This window comes from Ictalurus furcatus, chromosome 23 (genome assembly GCF_023375685.1).
Source record: "Ictalurus furcatus strain D&B chromosome 23, Billie_1.0, whole genome shotgun sequence".
Taxonomy (NCBI): domain Eukaryota; kingdom Metazoa; phylum Chordata; class Actinopteri; order Siluriformes; family Ictaluridae; genus Ictalurus; species Ictalurus furcatus.
This window is the reverse complement of record NC_071277.1, coordinates 14,321,131-14,342,802: the sequence shown is the minus strand read 5'-3', so window position 1 is coordinate 14,342,802 and position 21,672 is coordinate 14,321,131. Positions and strand designations below refer to the sequence as shown.

Here is a 21,672-nt window from a genome sequence, read left to right as displayed (position 1 = left end):
ATGGTCAGGCAATATTTTGGTCTCAATTGATAAATTACACTCTACTGGTTCAGGTTGCCCCATCAGGAAAGAATCAGAGAGATCAACAACATCTTGAAACTTTCTTGACTGGGACCGCGTAACCGCACAAGCTGGAAAAGCTAAGAGAAATTTCCCAGAAAGATCAGACGACTTGCACCTAACTGGCTTACTTATGACTACAGGACTGGGAAAGACATTACCACCTGCAAGGTCATTTCCCAGTATGAGGCTGCCATTGTTTACGGGCAACTTTTTACACACACCCAATTGGACCAAGCCCGTAACCAGGTCTGACATGAAGTTAATGGTGTATAACAGAACACTAATGCAGCCCATCTCGATAGCATGCACAAGGACATATATGAAGCCATATATGAAGCCTCAGAGAAGGGCAAAATATCCTCGAGAATGAAGGACTGAGCTGACCCAGTATCTCTGAGAATCTGTACGCACTCGACTACAGAATTGCTAACTAGAGATACATAACCTGTCAGAAGAAACGGAACGGACTATAGGATGAAGTGTCATCAAGAAACAAATCTGGAACAGCTTGTACAAGTGCAGCGCTTTTAGGTTTTGCATTTGCAGTTTTCTGTTTCCAAGCTGTACAATTAAATATCATATGGCCAGGTTCAAGCCAGTAAAAGCAAACCCTCTTTCTTTCCACACTTTTTGAGACTGCTTTCCCCCCACTACTAGGCTTACTGACCTTAAATCAGACTGTATCCTGAACTTCAGACTCCGTAGCTAATGAAGTTTTAGTTTCACACCCAGAAGAGAAGATGGTTTGGTGGGAATCATCAGCAAGTACAGCCGCATCAGAAAGCTTTGACACTTTTTGTTCATTTAAATGCACTATAATATTTTCAGGTACGCAAGTTTTAAAATATTCCAATAAGACCAATTCTTGTAACTATTCATAAGTGGTAATCTTACTGGCAGTACAACTGCTAATAGATTATCCTCATTCCAAATCCAATACATTATGAAAGGCAAGAAGCTTTATTTTATCAAGGCAAGAACCTTATTTGACATTTGCAGAATGACCAGTGTGAAATGCTCCGTTCAGTAGTTTTATTTATTGAGATCAATCAAGCTCATTAATCTTCACTCATGTCCACAATACTCATTTAATTTTCCTTTGTTCTCTTAAATGTCAGATATAACTGCACCCTGGTCATGTCCCTGTTGCTTTAGACTTGGTTTGAAAGACTAAGTCAGTGAAAACAAATCAGCACATAATGAGAAAATGATTGCTCTCAGTCGATATAAATTTCTTTGAGGGTTCTAAGAGTAGTCACAGTAATCTCAGAATCTGTCATTGTTCATTGTACTAATTAAGTAATCATTTATTTGGATTGCTTTCCTTCGATCATTTATACTGATGTCCCGATGTAATATTTCAGGAAATATTTCATTCAATTAGCCACCTAGTCTAGCAATCATCTTCGATGGTTTTCCAAAACTGACAGCGACTGATGCTCTCTACTGAATCACTTTGATTAAATTAATTACTTAGGAATGCATATATAATTAAACAGTAGACACTTCATGTACTTTGCAAATAGGTCAAGAAATGGCTGTCAAGCTGATTTGTGTCCCTCACTGAGCAAGAATTAATAGATAGTAAATATTTAAAATCATAGGGACTGATGTATGTGCAATGCATAAAATCATGCAGATTCAGGACAAGAGCTCCAGTTAAAGTTCAGATCAGATATCAGAATGGGATCACTGTGACCAATTTTGAGTATTTTAGAAAGTGCTGATCTCCTAGGATTTTCATACACACCAATCTACATAGTTTACACAGAGTGGTACAAAAACTAAAAACATTCAGTGAACAGCAGTTCTGTAAATGGGAATGCCTTGTTGATGAGAGAGGTCTGAGGAGAAAGGCCAGACTGATTTGGGCTGAAAGAAATTTAACTCAAATAACCACTCTTTCTAACTGTGGTTAACAAAAAAAAAAAGCATCTTAAAACACACAACATGTTAAACCTTAAGTTGGATGGTGTCACATTACAAAGTGATTTCGGAAGCAAGCACAGATCTTCAAACATTTAATGAACAGTAAACACAAACAAAGGACTCTACAACCAACATACAAAATACTGTGGCAAAAACTAAATACGGTGGCATAGACAATAACGTGAGACAAAGAAAGCAGTGCAAACAGTGGCATATATACTAGTGTGCTCATTAACCAAAATGTAAATCAGGTGCAGGTGGTCATGTGACACTGATGAGTATGGTGCAGTGGCTGCTGGGAAATGAAGTCCAGAGTTCCCTCATTGATATATGACAGATAGGCTACAACAGCAGAATACCACATTGGGTTCCACTCAGCCAAGAACAGGTTCACCAAAACTGGACAGTTGAGGGCAAAGTTTTTCCAGTCTTCCAATCTATACCGTTCTGTGTACACATACAAAATAGGTGGACTGATGACTCTAAATTGTCACTGGGTGTGAATGTGTATGTGCATGGTGCACTGCAATAGACTGGCATCCCATCCAGGGTACATTCCTACCTCGCACCAATGTTCCTAGGTTGGGCTTGAGAGTCACAGTGACCTGACTAGGATAAAGTGGTTAATGAAGATAAATTAATATTTCTAATTTTATACAGCTCAAAATAGCACTGCAATAATTCACAATTTCATAACAGCTGAACACTTTATCAGAATGTGTATAAATGCTAGGAATAACATTCTAATGGAACATAAAGATCTAAATTGAAACAGTATTCACACAAAGGCTGTGTAAGATGTGGCGAAAAATCTGTTGTAGTAGTTATTTTTAGCAGCACTTTAAAACATCAACACTGTTAAACTGTCTTCATCTTGGTAGCTGTCATTGAAATAGATGCTCTGGGGGATCTGTCTGGAACTGTTGTGCAAATTAAAAATTAAAAATGCCCTGCCCGTATTAATGAATCAACAAACCAAGGTGATTAGTATTCAGGGCTTGAAGATCGCTTCCTTGTTTACAACCAAGATAAACGTTTATTTTTAAACTGATGCATGCAACATGTTCCAAAAAAGTTGGAATAAGAAGGTGATGTGAAACAGGTGAGGCAATAGTCTAATCATAGTATATAAGGAGCCTCCAAAAAAGGCCTAGTCCTTCAAGAGCAAGGATGGTTGAGGCTCACCAATCTGCCAACAGATGCGTCAGTGAATAATCCAACTCTTTGAGAACAACATTCCCCAAAGACAAATCGGTAGGATTTTGGGCATTTCAGATTCTACAGTGCACAATATAATTAAAATATTCAAAGAATCTAGTCACATCTCAGTGCGTAAAGGGCAAGGCAGAAAACCACTTCTGAATGTGCGTGATCTCCGATCTCTCAGACATCACTGTCTTAAAAACCATCATGAGTCTGTAATGGATATCCTGACATGGGCTTGGGAATACTTTGGTAAACCTTTGTCAGTCAACACCTGCAGTCCTGACCTGTCTCCGATTGAGAATGTGTGGCACATAATGAAGTGCAAAATAAGGCAACGAAGGCCCCATACGGTTGTGCAGGTGAAGAAATGCATAATGGATGAATGGGGGAATATTCCACTTGCAAAACTTAACCAACTGGTGACTTCACTCAGCGCCAAAACGCTTAATAAGTGTTATTAAAAGAAAAGGTGATGTTACACAGTGTCATATATGAAGGAGGTAACTCTGGACTTCATTTCCCAGCAGCCACTGCACTATACTACATCACCACCTGCACCTGTATCACGTTTCTGTTTAACAAGGACTCATATATACAGCCACTGTTTGTACTGCTTCCTGGTCTTACGCATTGTTTATGTTTAGCTTTAGCCACAGTATTTTGCCTAGTTGTCTTAGTTTGGTTGTTTGTTTGTTTATTAAACTGTTTGAAGATCTGCGCTTGCTTCTGAATTCAGCTTTGTAACGTGACACACAGTGGTAAACAGTCAACTGTCCTAACTTTTTTGGAGTGTGTTGCAGTCATCAGGTTTGAAATGAGTGTATATTTTTGAAAAATAAAATAAAATTCACAAAGTAAAACATCAAATAACGTGTTAATATTGTGTTTTCAATATAATACAGGGTGAATTGAATTTTCATGACTCTTTTTGTTTGTTTGTTTGTTTTTTGCATTTTCCATACTGTCCCAACTTTTTTGGAATTGGGGTTGTTTTACACACAGACATTTTTACAATCTGTTCTTTTGTGGAATAATGCTGTATTATATGCCACTTGAATTGAACTACATCTATATACAGTGTGGGAAATAAGTATTGGACAACATTTTTTTTTCAGTAAATAAATACTTTTTTCCTGTGTCATTCCATTTTATTACACATAACTTTATTTATGGACTTTAATGTTGTGAATTCTTTCTATTTCCAGATTTCTTGAGTTAATACTGATGTCTGGTGAAAATTTCATGTGAATAGCCTCATTGGAAATATCCATCCATCTTCTATACCGCTTTATCCTTTTCAGGGTCATGGGGAAACCTGGAGCCTATCCCAGGGAGCATCGGGCACAAGGCAGGGTACACCCTGGACAGGGTGCCAATCCATCGTAGGGCACACTCACATACACATTCACACACCCATTCATACACTACGGACACTTTGGACATGCCAATCAACCTACCATGCATGTCTTTGGACTGGGGGAGGAAACCGGAGTACCTGGAGGAACCCCCCGCAGCACGGGGAGAACATGCAAACTCCACACACACAGGGCCACGATGGGAATTGAACCCCCGACCCTGGAGGAGTGAGGCGAACGTGCTAACCACTAAGCCACCGTGCGCCCTCATTGGAAATATATTTACTGAAAAAAAATGTTGGACAAGGTCAGTGTTTAGGTCTGTTCAAGGAACACATGGTGCAATGTGAGAGAATTCAAAGATTAAAGATTCATACATAATATGAAGTCAGCCTGTTAAGTCTATTAATTTGTAAACCAACATCGAAGTGAGGCAAGTAAAATCCATGCATATGACTGAGTGGTTGGAGATTACAGGTCTTCCATAAGGGAATATTGGCTCTCTGCTAGTTCTTGGATTTAAAATCAGTGTCTTGTGCTCTGTAACACAGAACATTAGCCAATGAGTCATGACATATCCCGAAAGCAACACATGAACCTCCAAACTCATGATGTTTACTATTGAACCACTGCTCCTATAAGCTTATTTTCCATGAAAACAAACCTGACTTGGCAGCATGGTGGTGCCGCAGGTAGCATTACTGCCTCACATGTCCAAAGTCCTGGGTTCGATCCTGACCTTGGGCTACTGTCTGTGTGGTGCTTCACATGGTCTCACCATGTCTGCATGGGTTTCCTCATGAAAACATGCTAGTAGGTGGATTGGCTATGATTGCCCTAGGTGTGTGCATGTTGCCCTATAATGAGCTGGTGACCCATTTAAAATTTCTTGAAATTCTTGGAACAGGTTCTCTAGAAGTGTAATGAAGTGATGGAATATTCTCTCTCAATTCCCATCAGAGTATGAAGATAGAGAGTGCTGTAAATCTTTCTGTCCAAAATCTCCCATAGGTGTTGAAATTGCTTGAGATCTGATGGCTATGAAGACCACAGCATTTGTTTGTTGAACATTGTTTTCATACTCATTAACCCATTCAGTGAGCCCACCGTGACCAGGATAAGAACCGATTTTTCCTTTAATATCAACCATCTGTAATGTATACAGTATACAGTACTGTATCAATGTGTTAAACACTTCTAAAGACATTTTAGAAATGTCAAAAATAATGACATGAAAAGTTCCTATGTACCAAAATAATTATGTTGAGCAGTAAACAACCAATAAAAAAATAAATAAAATAATAATTTGCCTTTGCTTTTCAAAACCTGCATTAATTGTACACTATTGTTCTCTCACAGTGCAACAAAAAAGGTTAAACAACTCCAACACAGATGTAAATACAAAGAAAATACAAACTAAGCAAGCACAAGATACTAGACACTAAAGAAATTTGGAGAATATAATTAAAGGATAAGGAGAAGCATAAAGTAAAGAAAAAACAAGATATTAAATAAAATGAGTAACCAGACAGAACCCAGACATAATAGGCTACAACATGACAAAGAGATTACTACAGTATATGCAACCATGTGGGAAGCCAAACAACTCAAAAGCTGTTCCAAACTGAGCTACTCAGAAGAACCGCGCATTGCAGACCGAATACCTGCATGACCCACTGGGTAGCGCGGCATGAACCACTCAACAGTGCAGGGCTGACCAGTTGATATGCACGAACCACTGGACGTGGGCGGGTTTTAAATGGGGACCATTTTGGATCTCCCAGAGCAAGTAGCGAGACCTTTGTGACCCACTGATCAACGCAGCGCAAAATAAACTGGTAGAGACAAAATAGATAATCATTTGATTACTTACAGCCATGCTCTTTAAAGATAAACAATGTGAACATGAATACACTTCAGTGAGTCCTCTGATAAAGTCTAATAAACGTTTTCTACTGTGTGTCTATTATTTTTTATTATTATTATGTCTATTTCTTTCAAGGGCTTTGTCAATTCCTTTAAGAAATAAACATTCTCCTACCCTGTGTACCATCTGTTATAGGAACTGTTTATTCAAACGAATTTGCGCTGCACTGATCATGACTCGCACTGGGAGGCCAAAATGGTCTGCTCATATCACTTGGTCTGGGCTGTGCTTTTCAGTGGTTTGCAAAGCACTACCCAGTGGGTTGCACACATATTCAGTCTGCACTGCACGGTTATTCTGAGTATCTTAGTTTGGACCAGGTTTTGAGTTTTTGGTTTCCCATACAACCACTTTATTTTGACAATAATCTCTAGTGAGTCTTCAAGAACTATACAAGATACTGTATATACATGACATAGGAGGATATACTGTAGACAGGATATACAAGATATAGACTTGAGTACCAAGGAACGTGTCTAAACATAAAGATAACTGCAATAAGGTAAGAATTAGGCAAGGAATAGACTTGCATCCCTACCTAAAGTAATGGGCAAGAGACAAATAAGACAGAAACAACACAATATCAGTATTCTAAGAATTTTTGCAAAGCCAAGTACATGGGACAGTGCAAGACTTTGCAATGAGATTCTCTGAAAAGTTTCTTTTTAAAATTCCTTGATTGACATATAGGTGGGAAGCAGAAGCTGGTACTCAGTAGAGGAATAGACTTTTTAACAGAAGAGTAAAGAGAAAAAAAGACTAATAAAAGGAAGTAATTCTGCATCTTTTCAGGTTGCATCCCACCACCCTATCAATACAGCATCACATTTTAAACTGATAGACAAGATGGATTCCACTAATACCAAACATGTATTAGAGAATCACGTAATGGCTGTGTTTTTAAGTATGTCCTTCTAATCTCCACACCTAGACAGATTGCTACAAGAGTGGGAGGAGTCTGTGTTTTAAAAAAAATTGTGCGTTTACTCAGATAGATAAAATGTGATGTAACCTAATGGTGCTCCAATTTCCTACACTGGCATGATCTAACATTTGTAATTTTCCACACTTGCACACATCATCTATACAAACTATAGCTGTTTGAAGAGTCTCACAAAGTAAGTCAGTATAAAGTGTGACGTTTATTTGTTAAGTGACCATGCTAGGCTTATTTTATAAAATATGATCTTGACATATGCCTTCGAAGTGGTGCTTTTCACTCTAAAATCTTTCCATAGGTATGTACCACAGGCGTTCTGTATAGACCATTTTAGTAAGAACATTCCCTGAATATTCTGTGAATTGTCCACTGGCTTAAGGCTACTTCTAAGAGCGTTTTTCCATAGGTGAAGCTAAATACAAATCCTGTTCTCTAGTACAAAAGGGCAGGCCACAAAAGTTACAAATGGAGCCTTTTTGCCTCTTTTTTTGTATTGTTCAAGTGCCATTATTTATCATTACATAAAATCTCTCAGTGTGCTTCTGTTGTTGCCTTTCTACCTGAGTTTCATCTGGTGTCAAAGAAGTGTAGGAACACTTTAGCATTCAGCTGCAAGATCATAAAAGGTACATTCAAAAGCTTTTTCAGAAGATCAGTGCTCTTCCCCCCTCCCCCCACATGTCTTTTAAGAGTTGTGTGATAGGCCTTGACATGCTTTCTAAGTCAGGAAAAAGAAAGGAAGGAAGAAAGAAAGTTTACTGCTGATTTTTTTTCTCAGCAGGAAGAAAAAAATATTCAAACCAACCAAGCAGAGATGTGTTCAAGTCTCAGAAAGAAATCTGTTAAAAAATAAAATTAAATTAAAAAAAATAAAAAATTAAAAAATTCAGCTTTGTTTAAAAGGAAATTAGTACTCTGCCAAGCTCCATCAAGATCCTGACCAGGATAAAGTGTTTACTGAAGATGAATGAATGAGTAAATGAATGGAGTTGGCTACCTAGTATTGTAATTGTATATGCATTACTCTTAACTCTTTAACAAAGAATATACTACCAGTCAAAGTTTAGACATCCTAGATCACAAAACTAGCCACTAAGAACACTATACTAGCACCATACTTGTAATATAAGTCCTTGGCCTGTTTGGGAATTTTAAGAAAAGCCTAGTCAGTGAAGCCCCCTCATGAAACTTAATCAGAAATACTGTTAGAAGTGTAATATGTAAAATTATTTTAATATTAGAAATATTTTTATTAGTCTAAATAAGTAACTAAAATGAATTCAATTAAGTAATTAAAATTAAGGTTGAGGCTTATTCCACAGGGGCTCACAGTATAGGTATAGGCATAAAACTATTATGCATACCCACAGGAGCATGCTGAAAGATAAATAGGCAATACCATGTGTGTTTCCTAAGTTTTCTGAAGTTTTTCATCATGTCTATTCCAAATACCAAGCACAATAAGCAGAAAAGCATTTGCTGTTAGCCAGCATTTTTATTCAAATGAAAGTAAAAATTAAATTCACAAAAAAGTATTTTTTTTTATTTTTATAATTTATGATGATTTTTTAAAATTAAAACAAAATATGGGAATACAACATAAATACAGGACAAACAAAACAAAAAACAAACAAAACAGGTTTTACATGTGATTATGTAAAGTGTAGGTGTGAGGTTGTGTTGTGCTTGTGTACATCTTTATTCAGTATGTATGTAAATATATATGTAAGGCAGACAGAGGAACAAAGAGTAGAATAAAAATTATGTATATATAATAAACTATGGAAAATAAATTAAGGAAGGAGGCATACCAAGGAAATACGGGGACAGACTACCATTCGGGGCATATCAGAGTAGGACAGTAGGGCTCCCCCAGCCATTATATTCCTCATGTATGTTTTTATGAAGAATATATTGTGGTCCTTTAATACTCTTAGAAGACTTTGTATTCATCATCTCATTATTATTCCTACTATACAGTTACACTTAATTATTATTTTTTTATATTGTATTTCCTGTCAGTAGTAAACACATCATCATCTGAGTCAAAATCCTCAGTCTGTCTCTGTATTCCTCTCTCACTGGCTTGGATATTCTCCAACCTCCTCCCTGTCTTCTCCTTCAAATCCCACATGCCCACTGAATGACATGCTTTGTTTTCAGCCACCAGTTCTTCAATCTTCTTCAGGAGTTCAGTGACCTGAGTGTTACTTCTCTGGTTCTTGTTGCTGAGAATATGATGCCTATTGCCACATTTTTCAAGAATCCACTTTAGTGCCTCACCTTCACTCTCAATGTACAGCTCAATGGGTCTGTCCCCTAACCAATCCCCACAAGTGAACAGAACCATGGTCTGGTCCCAGACTGTGTCTCCAAAAAGGTTCAAGTGATCCTTCACAGCTCTTCTCTCTTCCTCTTGAAAAGAACTGTCAAGACGGATGACCAGTAAAAAAATGACTGGGCCTGGAGGGGTCAGGGAGCGACTCTGTAGAATTTCCTGTTTGCTAAATTCTGGCATTTCTTCTATTGGAAGACGCTTCCACCATCCTGGTGTGTCTATCACAGTGAGTAGTTTTCCTTCTACTTCTCCCATTCTCTTCACACACCGGGAGGTTCTTTTCAATCCAAAATCTATTGTGCCTAGGATGGTGTTCCTTGCTGATGTTTTACCGGCCTCACCGTACCCCAGCAGAACGAGGCTAAGCTCAGTCAGATATTGTCCAGCACCTACCAGAACGCATTGATATGGACTAGTTAGCAAACACACATGATACATACTAGGTATGTAACCAAATATGAATACATTAATACATTATTCAGATTAAATAGTTAAGGTATTCTAAACAGATACAAATGCCTTTTTTTTCCCAGAAAAACAATAACATGACGTCTGGTTGAGACTAGAGGTGTGAATCTGGGACAAAATAGTCACCGCAAGCAGAAGGTGGGACAAAGAAAGATGCATTTACTGCATCCTTAGAAACTGCCAGGTCAGGATTGCACAGTTTTAAAATAGACTACTACTACTACTTTGTTAACATTTTGGGAAATAAAGCTAACAAAAAATCATTAGAAAATATCGCAGGCAAGTACAAACAAAAATAATTGTGTGAATGAGATTAAAAATAAATAAATACATTAATTAATTAAATTAAATCAAATAAATTTTAAAAAACGGTTCCACAGAATTCATAGACCATGCTACCAGTGCAGGCATTTCCACCTTACACCTCTGTGTTTTTCCAGTTTATTAGTGGTAGGATTTGTATTTCATTAAAAACAAACAAACAAACTAAAATAAAACCTTCCCATGTAGGCCACGCCCACTTTAGGTTTAAGTCTGAAAACAAATATTTGGCACATTAAACAACTGCAAATACAGATAGTGGCATTGCACTACACCCCTAATACACATTAACACTCGTGTGTATATTAAATGAACATACCTTTCACTGAGCCTATCATCCTTCTATGCATCACCTTCAGCCTCATCTTGGATTTTTTTTCTATTAATCTCCATTTCCTCCTCACTTCCTTATAAGTCCTTGGGTGCATTTCATAATAAAGGCCTTCATTTTCTGACACCATCTCCTCGACCTTCTTAAACAGCTCCATGACCTGACCACCATCAAGCAAATTCTTGTTATTGAGAACATGATACCGGTTTCTACATTTTGCAACAAGCAACTTTAAGTTCTTCCCTTCAGTCTCAATGTACTGCTCAACAGTCAGATCACCAAGCAAATCCCCATGAGTGAAGAGAAGAATAGTATGGTTCCAAGCTCGCTCGCCAAGAAGACTCACGTGTTCCTCCAATGATTTCATCTCTTCATCTCTGAATGGCATATCTAAGCGTAGAGTCAAGAGTAAAGCATGCGGTCCTGGGGAACACAGACAAATGCTGCGTAATATTTCTTGCTTGTCCAGTTCTGCAGTGTCTCTTGCTGCGAGAGTCTTCCACCAGCCTGGTGTGTCCAGGACAGTGATGATTTTTCCAGCAACCTCACTCTGAGTCTTCACACATTGTGAAGTTCTCTTTAAGTCAATGTTCTCTCTTCCAAAGATATTATTCCTGATAGAACTTTTCCCAGATCTCCGATAGCCTAACAACACCATTCTTATGTTGGACAGCGAGCAGTTATGGCCTGTTGGACAAAACAATGTGAGACATTACAAGAAATTTTGAAATATTAGCTCTGAAAAAAATGACTTTTGTAATCTCACCTTGGTGCATATCTCTTTGTTCCTGTGCCATCATCCTCCTCTTGTTTGCTTTCTCCTCTGCCACCCTCCTCATCTCTTTGACTTCATACAGACACTTTTTATCCATTTCATAACATGAGCCTCCATTTCCAGCCACCATATCCTCAATCATCTCAAGCAGATCTTTCACCTGAGTACCACTGTATCTATCAATGTTGAAAATGTGATACCGGTTCCCACATTTTCCCACAAGCCACTGCAAAAAGGTTTCTCCATCACTTTCGATGTGCTGCTCAACTTTTTGCTCCTGAAGACGGTCACCATAAGTGAACACAACTACTGTGTGCTTCCAGATGTCCTTCCCAAGAAGCTCCAGGTGCTGCTGCGCTGCTCTTTTGTTTTTATCTGTGTATAAAACATCGACACGTATGACTAGAAGAACAGCATGGGGTCCTGGTTGACAATGAGTCATGCTTAGCACCAGCTCCTGTTTTTGAAACTCAGGAGTCTCATTCACAAGAAGGTTCTTCCACCAGCCAGGACTGTCAACCAGCGTGACCAGTCTTCCAGCTGCGACTCCACGGATTTTCATGCACTGTGCAGTATTCTTTGGGGATGTGGTCTGTCTGCACACAATCATGTTTGCTAGAGAGGTTTTTCCAGCTCCTTTATTCCCAAGCAGCACAATCCTAAACTCAGAGATAAACTGTACACCTGATAGAGCAGAAGATAAAATTATTTTAACATCTTAGGACCGTATTCAGAGTTCAGTTAAGTGTCTGCAGTGAGAAATTGTTCACTTCAGTATTCAGATATCAAAACTAACTACAGACTACAGTTTCCTTCTTCAGTCCGCATATTCCATCCCCTTTTTTTAGGGCTTAAAGGCAAGCGCTTGGTAAAAAGGTGATGGTGTTCAGGCTATTAAAAAACCCAGGCTCAGATGCTTCTACTAAAGAAAAACCTGGTAAGCTTGGAGGAGTGAACTACATGTATTTAGCAGGTGTGTAGCCTGTCTGAATACACACAAATTTCCCCACATTAATATTGACCTTAACTTTTGGACTTTAAATGTGTATTTGGACTTAATTCGTTAACTCTGAATATAGTCATTATGTCTCTTTAAAAAAAGATCATAAACTATCATGTAGTATTACTACTGTAACATAAAGCTAACAAGGAGTGCTCTGGAATGGTCCTACCACCAAAACATACAAAAATAAATAAATAAATAAAAACACTAACCAAAGTAATCAACTGCAAGAAACTGGCAGCTTACCAAACTGAGGACTTACCAAACTGAGGACTTGCAGCCATCACTGATGCACCTTTGTTATCCTCACTTATCCTGAATGTTCAATTGCTCAGTCACTGCTGTATTTATCTATTGTAGTTTTGCTTTTTGTATTATAATAGAAAATTTATATACAAATTAGACTCATGGAATATTTTGGAGGACAGAAGCAATATACAGTAAGTGCCAACAAGCAAATCTGTTTTTAATGTAAGAAAAGTAATAGAAAGTGAAGTAGCGAAGCCTTTACCATTATCCTTACTACTCTATGACACATTATGAAGTGAAGTAAAGGGTATACTCTTTCTGTACACAAACCACCTGAACCAGCAGGTTAGATGATGAAATGTTTATGCGCATGCTCAGTAGCACTGTCTTACCTAAGCAATTGGGTGGGTTATTTTTTTGTTTTGTTTTCTACGTTTAACAAGGTCAGTGCAAACAAAGTCCTTCAGCCATCATGAAAATCAGAATGAGTGTGTTTTGTGTTCCTGATAATTTTCAGCCCTTGTCCTTTGCTTGTCCTTTTTTTATGTTGGCAAAACAGACAAATGCTTTCAGCCTTTAGTAGAGGCATGTAGAGGGCAGATTCTTTGATGTGATATTTTGCATAGTTAGATACACTCACTGGCCAATTTAATAAGAATAAGAATGAGGAAAAATGTGCTCCAGCTTATTCATGCAATTATCCAATCAGCCAATAATGTGACAGCAGTGCAATGCAGAAAATCAAGTAGACAGAAATGCTGTAAAAATCTTTTGATTTTTTTAATGCTCTCCATGACTGTAGCATGGTTGTTGGTGAAAGACAGGCTGGTTTGAGTAGTTCAGAAACTGCTGATCTACTGGAATTTTCACACACACCAATCATGCGATTTTTCACAGTGATGTGGTGTGAAAGACAAAACCATCCAGTGTGCAGTAGTCTGAGGGTGGAAAGAAATGCCTTCCTGATCAGGTTACAGGAGAATTGCCAGACTGGTTTGAGCTATAGTAGCTCACATAACCACTCTTTACAGCCACGGTGAGCATAAAAGTATCTCAGAACTCCCAGCATGTCAAACCTGGCTCAGTGAGCCATACATTGGTTAGCATTTATAGGACTATTTGAGGAAAATTTTTAATATAATAATAATAATCATTCATTCATTCATTCTACCGGATTTGGAAGCTATCCCAGAAATGCTTGGTGTGAGGCTGGAATACACTTTGGATGGGATGCCAGGCCACTGCAGGGCACCATTCACACCTGGGGCCAATTTAGAGTTGACAATACACTTGTCATGTTTTTGGGAGGTGGGAGGAAAAACTGAGAACCTTCTGAGGACACTGAGGAAGCTTACACAGACATGGAGAGAACATGTAAAAACTCCACACAGACAGTAACCTGAGCTCAGGATCAAACCAAGGACCCTGGCAGCTTGAGATACTACCCACTAGACTACCTTGCCATCTATATAAAATTAGAATAAAAAAAATAATAATAAAAAAACCAGGACATGGCCAGGTGAGAAAATGTATTTCCCAGTCCACTTCCAAGAAAGCTCTAGCATGGTTCCAAAGCATTTTGATCCTGAATTAACCCTACTGCATGGAGTGCATCAAACATGTATTTTGGGTTGTGGGTGACATATTTCTGTAGATGTGAGCTGCTAAACTGATCCAAGAGGAGTAAACGGAACCAAAAGACAGAACCATAGCACTGCAGAAATGCGATGTGTTCTGTATATTTAAACCAACAAACAACAATATGGTTGTGGATGTGCTACACAGAATGTTTTAAAATAGTTATTTATATAATTTTCTTATCATTTAGTGCTAGCTCCATGTTCTCCCTGCTTAGGTGATTTTGCAATTCCTACACACACGTGGTAAAGGTTTGTGTATCTTTTCTGTTAACATATTTCTGGCCAATGAGTGGAAAATTAACAAGTATGTTTTCACCCATTTTGATTTTATTTTTGTATTTTTTAATAGCAAACAAACCCAAGTATCAGTATCAATTTGTCACTGATTCAGACTTGGTAAACACAATAGTTGTGAAAGTGCACTTCTTGCAATGTAAAAAGCTTTCCTTTGACATTCAAGCTTTATTTAAGTTAAAAGATTTTGACCAGAAATTACTAAGACCTTCATTGGGTGTTGTAATGTGTCATACACAGGGTTGATGATTTGGTAAGGATAAAAATTAAAGCTGCTTCTACACTTACAAACATCCACCCTGAAAAACTTGCATATAAATCATTATGATTAACTTTACCATCTTCTATTCCATGTAATATTTATTTTATAATAAATTCTAAGTTTACTTTTATATTAAAAAATTCAACATGTTGGTCTATTTTCAGTTTGGTTAACAGTTTCCTACATTACCCAGAATGCCGTGGGACTTCCCTCTGATCGTAGTTCCAATAGTCCTTGTAGCATCTCTACATAAAGAGAGCATGGAGCAGCGCTTTAGTCCTTAATCTGTCCAGCACCCCCTTATCTGTCCTTATCTGTACACGCTGCTCAAACAGATCAGCTTCCAAAGCTTCACCTTTCATGCTAATAATACCATCAGTTCCATCATGCTTGTCAACACATACCAATGATTCTGAAGTTGACTGTATGGATATATACTGAATAATTATACATTATTCCTTTGGTTACAAATTTTGATGCTTAGTTTTGAAGCTAGCCAGTAATTACAATATTTGGACTTTGGGGTTTTGACATGTCAGATTCTCTACTCTCATTTTATTTACAGCTAAGTTTATTTATTAGGTTTTAATTAGCCACTCATCACCTCTTGTCATTTCAGCCCTCTGGGCTAAGATTCATGATAAAAGGTCATTCCTTTCAGTCCATGAGTCATTGGTATTTGTCTTATGGCAATGTTTAAAAAAAAAAAAAAAAAGCTTGAGAATTAATTAATAGCCTGCAATGCCCCTTGAAAATAAAATGCCAATCTTCAAAGTTAATAAAGAAGCACAGTTTTGTTTTGCTTTGTATGTTTCAATATGAAGCTTTTATGTGATATTGTTTCAGTTATCTGAATAAATATCAAAAGGAGGAATGACAGAATTTTCATACAATACAAACAGTAAACACATCTGCAGTGGACACTTGCTAGGCAAGAAAAAAAAACCCAGCTCTGACCCATTATATTGTTCTTGACTATCCGCCACTATTGGTCCTTGACAACAAGGGATTCATGAACACAATAATGTATGTAGCTTTTCGAAGTGAAACAAACTGTGCTCTCCACTTTAATCCCACTCGATCCAAGAACGTAAATGGCATTTAGGGTGCAAATGGTGTCAAACCAAATTGGTAGTATTTCAAACAGCTTGGAAGGTAGAGCCTTCTAAACCATAGAAAATATTTTAGTGCAGCTAGATCAGTATATCTCTCCACCCTAATTGAATATAAAAAATAAAATCCAAGATTTCTTTTCAACACGGTAACCAAATTAACTAGGAACAAATCCAGTACAGACATGCGCACAATCATTATATAGTAGTGATGATTTTATGTATTTTTTCATTAGCAAAATCCATGCATCCATCCATCTTCTACCGATTACTCCTTTTCAGGGTCACGGGGGAACCTGGAGCCTATCCCAGGGAGCACCGGGCACAAGGCGGGGTACACCCTGGAAAGGGTGCCAGTCCATCGCAGGGCACAATCACATACACACTCACACACCCATTCATACTCATTAGTAAAATTAAAAATATTATTCATGAAATTCAGACTATTAATTTAAAAACAAGACAGTCTTATAACTAACCCTGTAGATAATAATATAGCAATATCAGATCAACGATTAGAAAGAGAGACCAAACTAATTTCATTAATTTCTTCATCAAAATCATCAACTTGTATACTAAGATCCCTTACCTATGTTTCTTCAAACAGTTTATTCCGGGAAGTAATCAAACCCCTTCTAAAATTAATACATTCTTCCCTTAGCACTGGCTACGTAAGGCATTACAATAATCCAGCCTAGAGGTGATGAAAGCATGAACTAATTTGTCAACGTCACTGAACACCGCTGGAATGAATCCTTCTCACTCGACTTCACTAATGCTTTTGTGGATGAATGAGCAAAACCTCACAGCCATGTTCTGAAATCTAGTGGAAAGCCTTCTCAGAAGAGTGGAGGTTATTATATCAGCAAAGGGTGTACTAAATCTAGAATGGGATGTTCAACAAGCACATACTATGGCCATGATGGTCAGGTGTCCACATACTTTTGTCTATATAGTGTAGCTAGCAAATGCACTTCCTTTAAAAATCAACTAGCTTCCCTTCGTCACTTCTTTGTCCCTCCCTTGAAGTGGAGAAAGTATACATGAAAAGGAGATGAGGACAAGAGGAACCTAGAACAAATGTATTTACCAAATTAGACGTTCTTACTCACTGAAGCAAAACAGTGATTACACACTAAATTACCCTAAATTAAAACATTAACATTTAGGCATGTTATGTACATGTGCATTAATGTTTTAGCTCAAACAATTTTCTAACTTCTATATTGTTAAAGCAAGGCAAATTAATTAAAATTCAGGCACAAAATATATTTGTACTCACTGTTTGCTTATTTTAAATGATTAACTTTTCATTTGTAGGTCTTCCATCCATCCATCCATCTTCTACCGCTTACTCCTTCTTCAGGGTCGCGGGGGAACCTGGAGCCTATCCCAGGGAACATCGGGCACAGGGCGGGGTACACCCTGGACAGGGTGCCAGTCCATCGCAGGGCACAATCACATACACACTCACACACCCATTCATACACTACGGACACTTTAGACACGCCAGTCAGCCTACTCTGCATGTCTTTGGACTGGGGGAGGAAACCGGAGTATCCGGAGAAAACCCCCGCAGCACGGGGAGAACATGCAAACTCTGTACACACATGGCCCCGGCGGGAATCGAACCCCGGACCCTGGAGGTGTGAGGCGAACGTGCTTTGTAGGTCTTAATATTGTATAATTTATTGTAATTTTGGGATCGGTGGAGCATTTATACTACAGGATTACATCATCACACCAAAACAAATACTTCCACATAGAATACACCTGTGTATCAATGAATCCTCCAGACCACACTTTAACAATCGGTGTATCTTTAAAGATGGAGGACTTCCATTAGTTTCCAGGTCATGGGCTGAAGAAGGTAGAATGGAGGAATCAAGGAGGCATCAAGTCATGTTTTCAGAAGCACTCACTGTATGTTAATTACAATCAGTTAAACAGAGGGAGTTGTTCAAATGAATCAGTCACATCACTGATAAAGTCTGTGATTTTGAATGGCATGTAAATACAAGGAGTGAACCTGTCACTGATGAAACCACACAAAATTCACATTTCCTCAACATTGTTACAACTCCTTATTTAAAAAAATCTACTTTTCAAAATATAGCCCCTTTAGGCAAAAGGCCTAATAAGCCAAATAAGGACCTATAAATTACATACTGTCAGCCATAACATTAAAACCATCTGCCTAATATTGTGCAGATCCCCCTTGTGCCACTAAAACAGCTCTAACCCATCAATGCATGGACTCCACAAGACCTTCAGTATCTGGCACCAAGACTTTAGTAGCGGATTCTTTAAGTCCTCTAAGTTGTGTTCTGACACCTTTTTATCATAGCCAGCATTAACTGTTTCAGCAATTTGTGCTACAGTAGCTCTTCTGTGGGAATGAACCAGACAGGCTAGCCTTAACTCCCCACACGCATTAGTGATCCTTAGGCACCCATGACCCTGTTGCCGGTTCACTGGTTATCTTTCCTTGGACCACTTTTGGTAGGTACTAACCATTGCATAGTAGGAACACCCTACAAAACCTGTCATTTTGGAGACGCTCTGACCCAGTTGTTTAGCCATCACAATTTGGCCCTGGTAAAAGTCTCTCAGGTTCCTTACATTTGACCATTTTCCTGCTTCCAACACATCAACTTTGAGAACTGACTGCTCACTTGCTGCCTAACATATCCCACCCCTTCACAGGTGCCATTGTAACCAGACAATCAATGTTATTCACTTCATCTGTCAGTGGTTTTAATGTTATGGTTGATCAGTGTATGTTTCAGGGTGTTTTTATCTAGCTGTAGGTCTACATTATCTACTACAGATTGTGTTTTTAGCAAGAAAACAAGGGGTTGCTTCACCAGCCTGCTATTCATTAAGTGTTTAAAATGTAACCTCTGTAACCATATATAGAACGTAAATGAGTCATACAGTCTAGTCTCTGTAATAGCCATTATCTTACAGAGAAATAATAATCGTGCTGAGGACAAAGGGCTTGGGCCTTGAGAAAGCTCAGCATGATAATGAGGCAATAATGAGATAACACAAATAATGTCTTCAGTAGAGCTCACAATATTTTCAACTATTACATTTGCTTTATGACTCAATTTTTCCTATGGTAAAGTGTTTTTAAAAATGAGCAACATGCTGAAACTGACCATAAACCAGCAAGGACAAATATGGAGGTGCAGGAAGTGGTGTTGGTCACATGATGTCATTCAGAGGTGTAGCTCAGGTTTTCACAATTCTGACCATAAATGACACTTTATGTTGAAGCATGCTCTCATGCCTGTTACCTTCTGGCTCTCTGTCACAATTAGACCTGCCAGAGTCTTTCGGATGAGTTACATGTGCACTCATGCTGCCTGTTCCTGACATACTTCTACTGTTGTGGCTCCTCTCCCCCTCCAGTCCTGCCTGATTCATCTGATTCATCATTTCTATCCGCTTGGAGCTTCTGCACTTCTGCTTCACTTTCTTCTGATGTAGATTTTCCCACATGTATCTGCAAAATAATAATAATAATAATAATAATAATAATAATAATAATAATATTCCCAAGTCTCACCCTTGTTTCTGTGGATAATCTCACTACTGTAGACTTGTACCTAAGAACTCTATGAACATTATGATATGCTATGAGCATACGCTATGATATTCCCATCCTTTCACACTTACTGTTGGTCATTACTCTTCTACAACTGTATAATGTAATGATTTATAATCCCACTATCCAGTATCACCCAGAAGATGATGGGTTCCCTTTTGAGTTTGGTTCCTCTCAATGTTTCTTCCTCATGTCATCTCAGCTAGTTTTTCTTGCTCCTGACATCTCTGGCTTGCTCATTAGGGATCTTAATCTACACACAGATTTCTGTAAAGCTGCTTTGTGACAATGTTTATTGTTCAAAGTGCTAACTGAATTGAAATAACAAGACTTTGTGTTTTTCAAAGTATTACTCTTCATGTTTAGTTAGATTCCTTTGGGATCTTGTTCCCATGACTACAACATCATGAAGAAATAATTCATTTGGCTGTAAATTAGCATTTTCCTTGCAATTTTTTTTAATGACAAATCAGATTACAGATGCATCAAGTTTCATCAGATAAAAGCTTGTACTTGTGATATATTTAATAGCATCTTAGGCTGTTGTCATTATTAGCATAATACACACTTCTGAAAAGAATAACACGAGGCTAGCATTTGATTTAAAAAGGAATATTTAATCCCTGATGGCATTTCTGACTCACTGCATACAGCCCATCATGACAATATGTATTATTATGATTACAAAATGATAATAAAAGTCACCACATGGTGAGAAATGCCAAAGAATGAATAGAACAAACATCTGAATGGTCTTAGTAGTCCAGGCTGTTGCTCTTCATTGTAATACTAGGCAACATATACACTAGGGGTTTTGTGCCCTACTATATAAGGGATTACTATAAAAGGCACTTGTTGTGTCAAACAAAACAAAGTCACTAAAAAGTATGCAAAAGTGTTTGAGAAAGAGAACCCTTCAGAGAGCAGGGGAAAGTTTTCATTCCTAGTCACATTTTTGTAAAGTAGGTTTTGTCTAACTGAATTATCCATATTCAATATGCTTATTAATCAGACTAAAAACTTCTAGACAGCTTTGGCACAGTTGGATCACACCTTTATTGTTCTCTTTTCAGAAACTTGACACATGTCTGGATAAAATCATACAATTTTTTCCACCTTTATTCTTTGCCATCTTTTCTTAACTTTAAAGACGAAGTGACAAACTGATTTGTAGCAAAATTGTCTCCAAAACCAGGATTTAAAAACAGAAGAACATGGCTGGAGTGGAATTAAAGATTCACACTCATTCAGTGCTCCATGGCATCATCATCTTCCTCATCCTCACTGCTCTGAATGAAGTCGTCCCCAATGTCATCAATAGAGGGTCCAGTTTCATCCCCATCATCATCAGCGACCAATTCTCCTCCAAGTTCTCCTAACAGCTGCTCAGTGTGCTCCAACATGGCCGCATCCTCACAATGCAGCTTCACGTAGAGCTGGAAGACACACAAAGGTTTGTTAAAAGGACATACAGGTGACAAATTAAAGGAAAAAACAACATAGCGTGTGTTAGTAAGGTGCTCAACCATCACCAGTCACCAGAACAGCTTTCTGGCAAAGATTATACAAGTCTCTGGAACTCTAGTGGAGGGATGATGACTGTTCTTCCAAAAGATATTCTCTCACTCACTCCAAAATCACCCATAAGAGTTCAACTGGGTCAAGAGCTGGTCATTGTCAAGGCCATAGCATATGGTTTACATCATTTTCATCCTTATCAAAGCATTTAGTGACCTCTCGTGCCTTGTGAAAGGGGGCGGGGTCATCCGGGAAGAGACCACTCCTATGTGGATAGAAATGTTTCATCAGGGGCTAAAGGTGAACAGGCATAAGAACTTGGTACTGA

The 21,672-nt window shown here is 38.1% G+C and overlaps 2 protein-coding genes across 3 annotated transcripts in view; both read right to left on the bottom strand.

Annotated features, from left to right (window-relative positions):
- Positions 1-9,223: 9,223 nt before the first annotated feature.
- On the bottom strand, positions 9,224-13,022 carry LOC128600007 (GTPase IMAP family member 8-like). Of its 2 annotated transcripts, none has more exons than XM_053612110.1 (4): positions 12,919-13,022; positions 11,645-12,337; positions 10,867-11,565; positions 9,224-10,147 (listed from the first exon to the last, which is right to left on the bottom strand). In XM_053612110.1, the coding sequence occupies exons 1-4, from the start codon at positions 12,938-12,940 to the stop codon at positions 9,414-9,416; spliced, it is 2,148 nt and encodes a 715-aa protein (XP_053468085.1). In that variant the 5' UTR covers positions 12,941-13,022; the 3' UTR covers positions 9,224-9,413. The 2 variants fall into 2 exon arrangements, with proteins under 2 accessions (XP_053468085.1, XP_053468086.1); XM_053612111.1 differs by lacking the exon at positions 12,919-13,022 and adding an exon at positions 12,903-12,909.
- Positions 13,023-20,398: 7,376 nt separating this feature from the next.
- Positions 20,399-21,672, bottom strand: part of si:dkey-12j5.1 (uncharacterized) — an 83,846-nt gene continuing 82,572 nt past the window's right edge. The window contains exon 11 of the mRNA XM_053611137.1: positions 20,399-21,262. Within this exon, the coding sequence (XP_053467112.1) occupies positions 21,074-21,262 (189 nt within the window). The 3' untranslated portion in view covers positions 20,399-21,073. The remainder of the gene's footprint in view (positions 21,263-21,672) is intronic.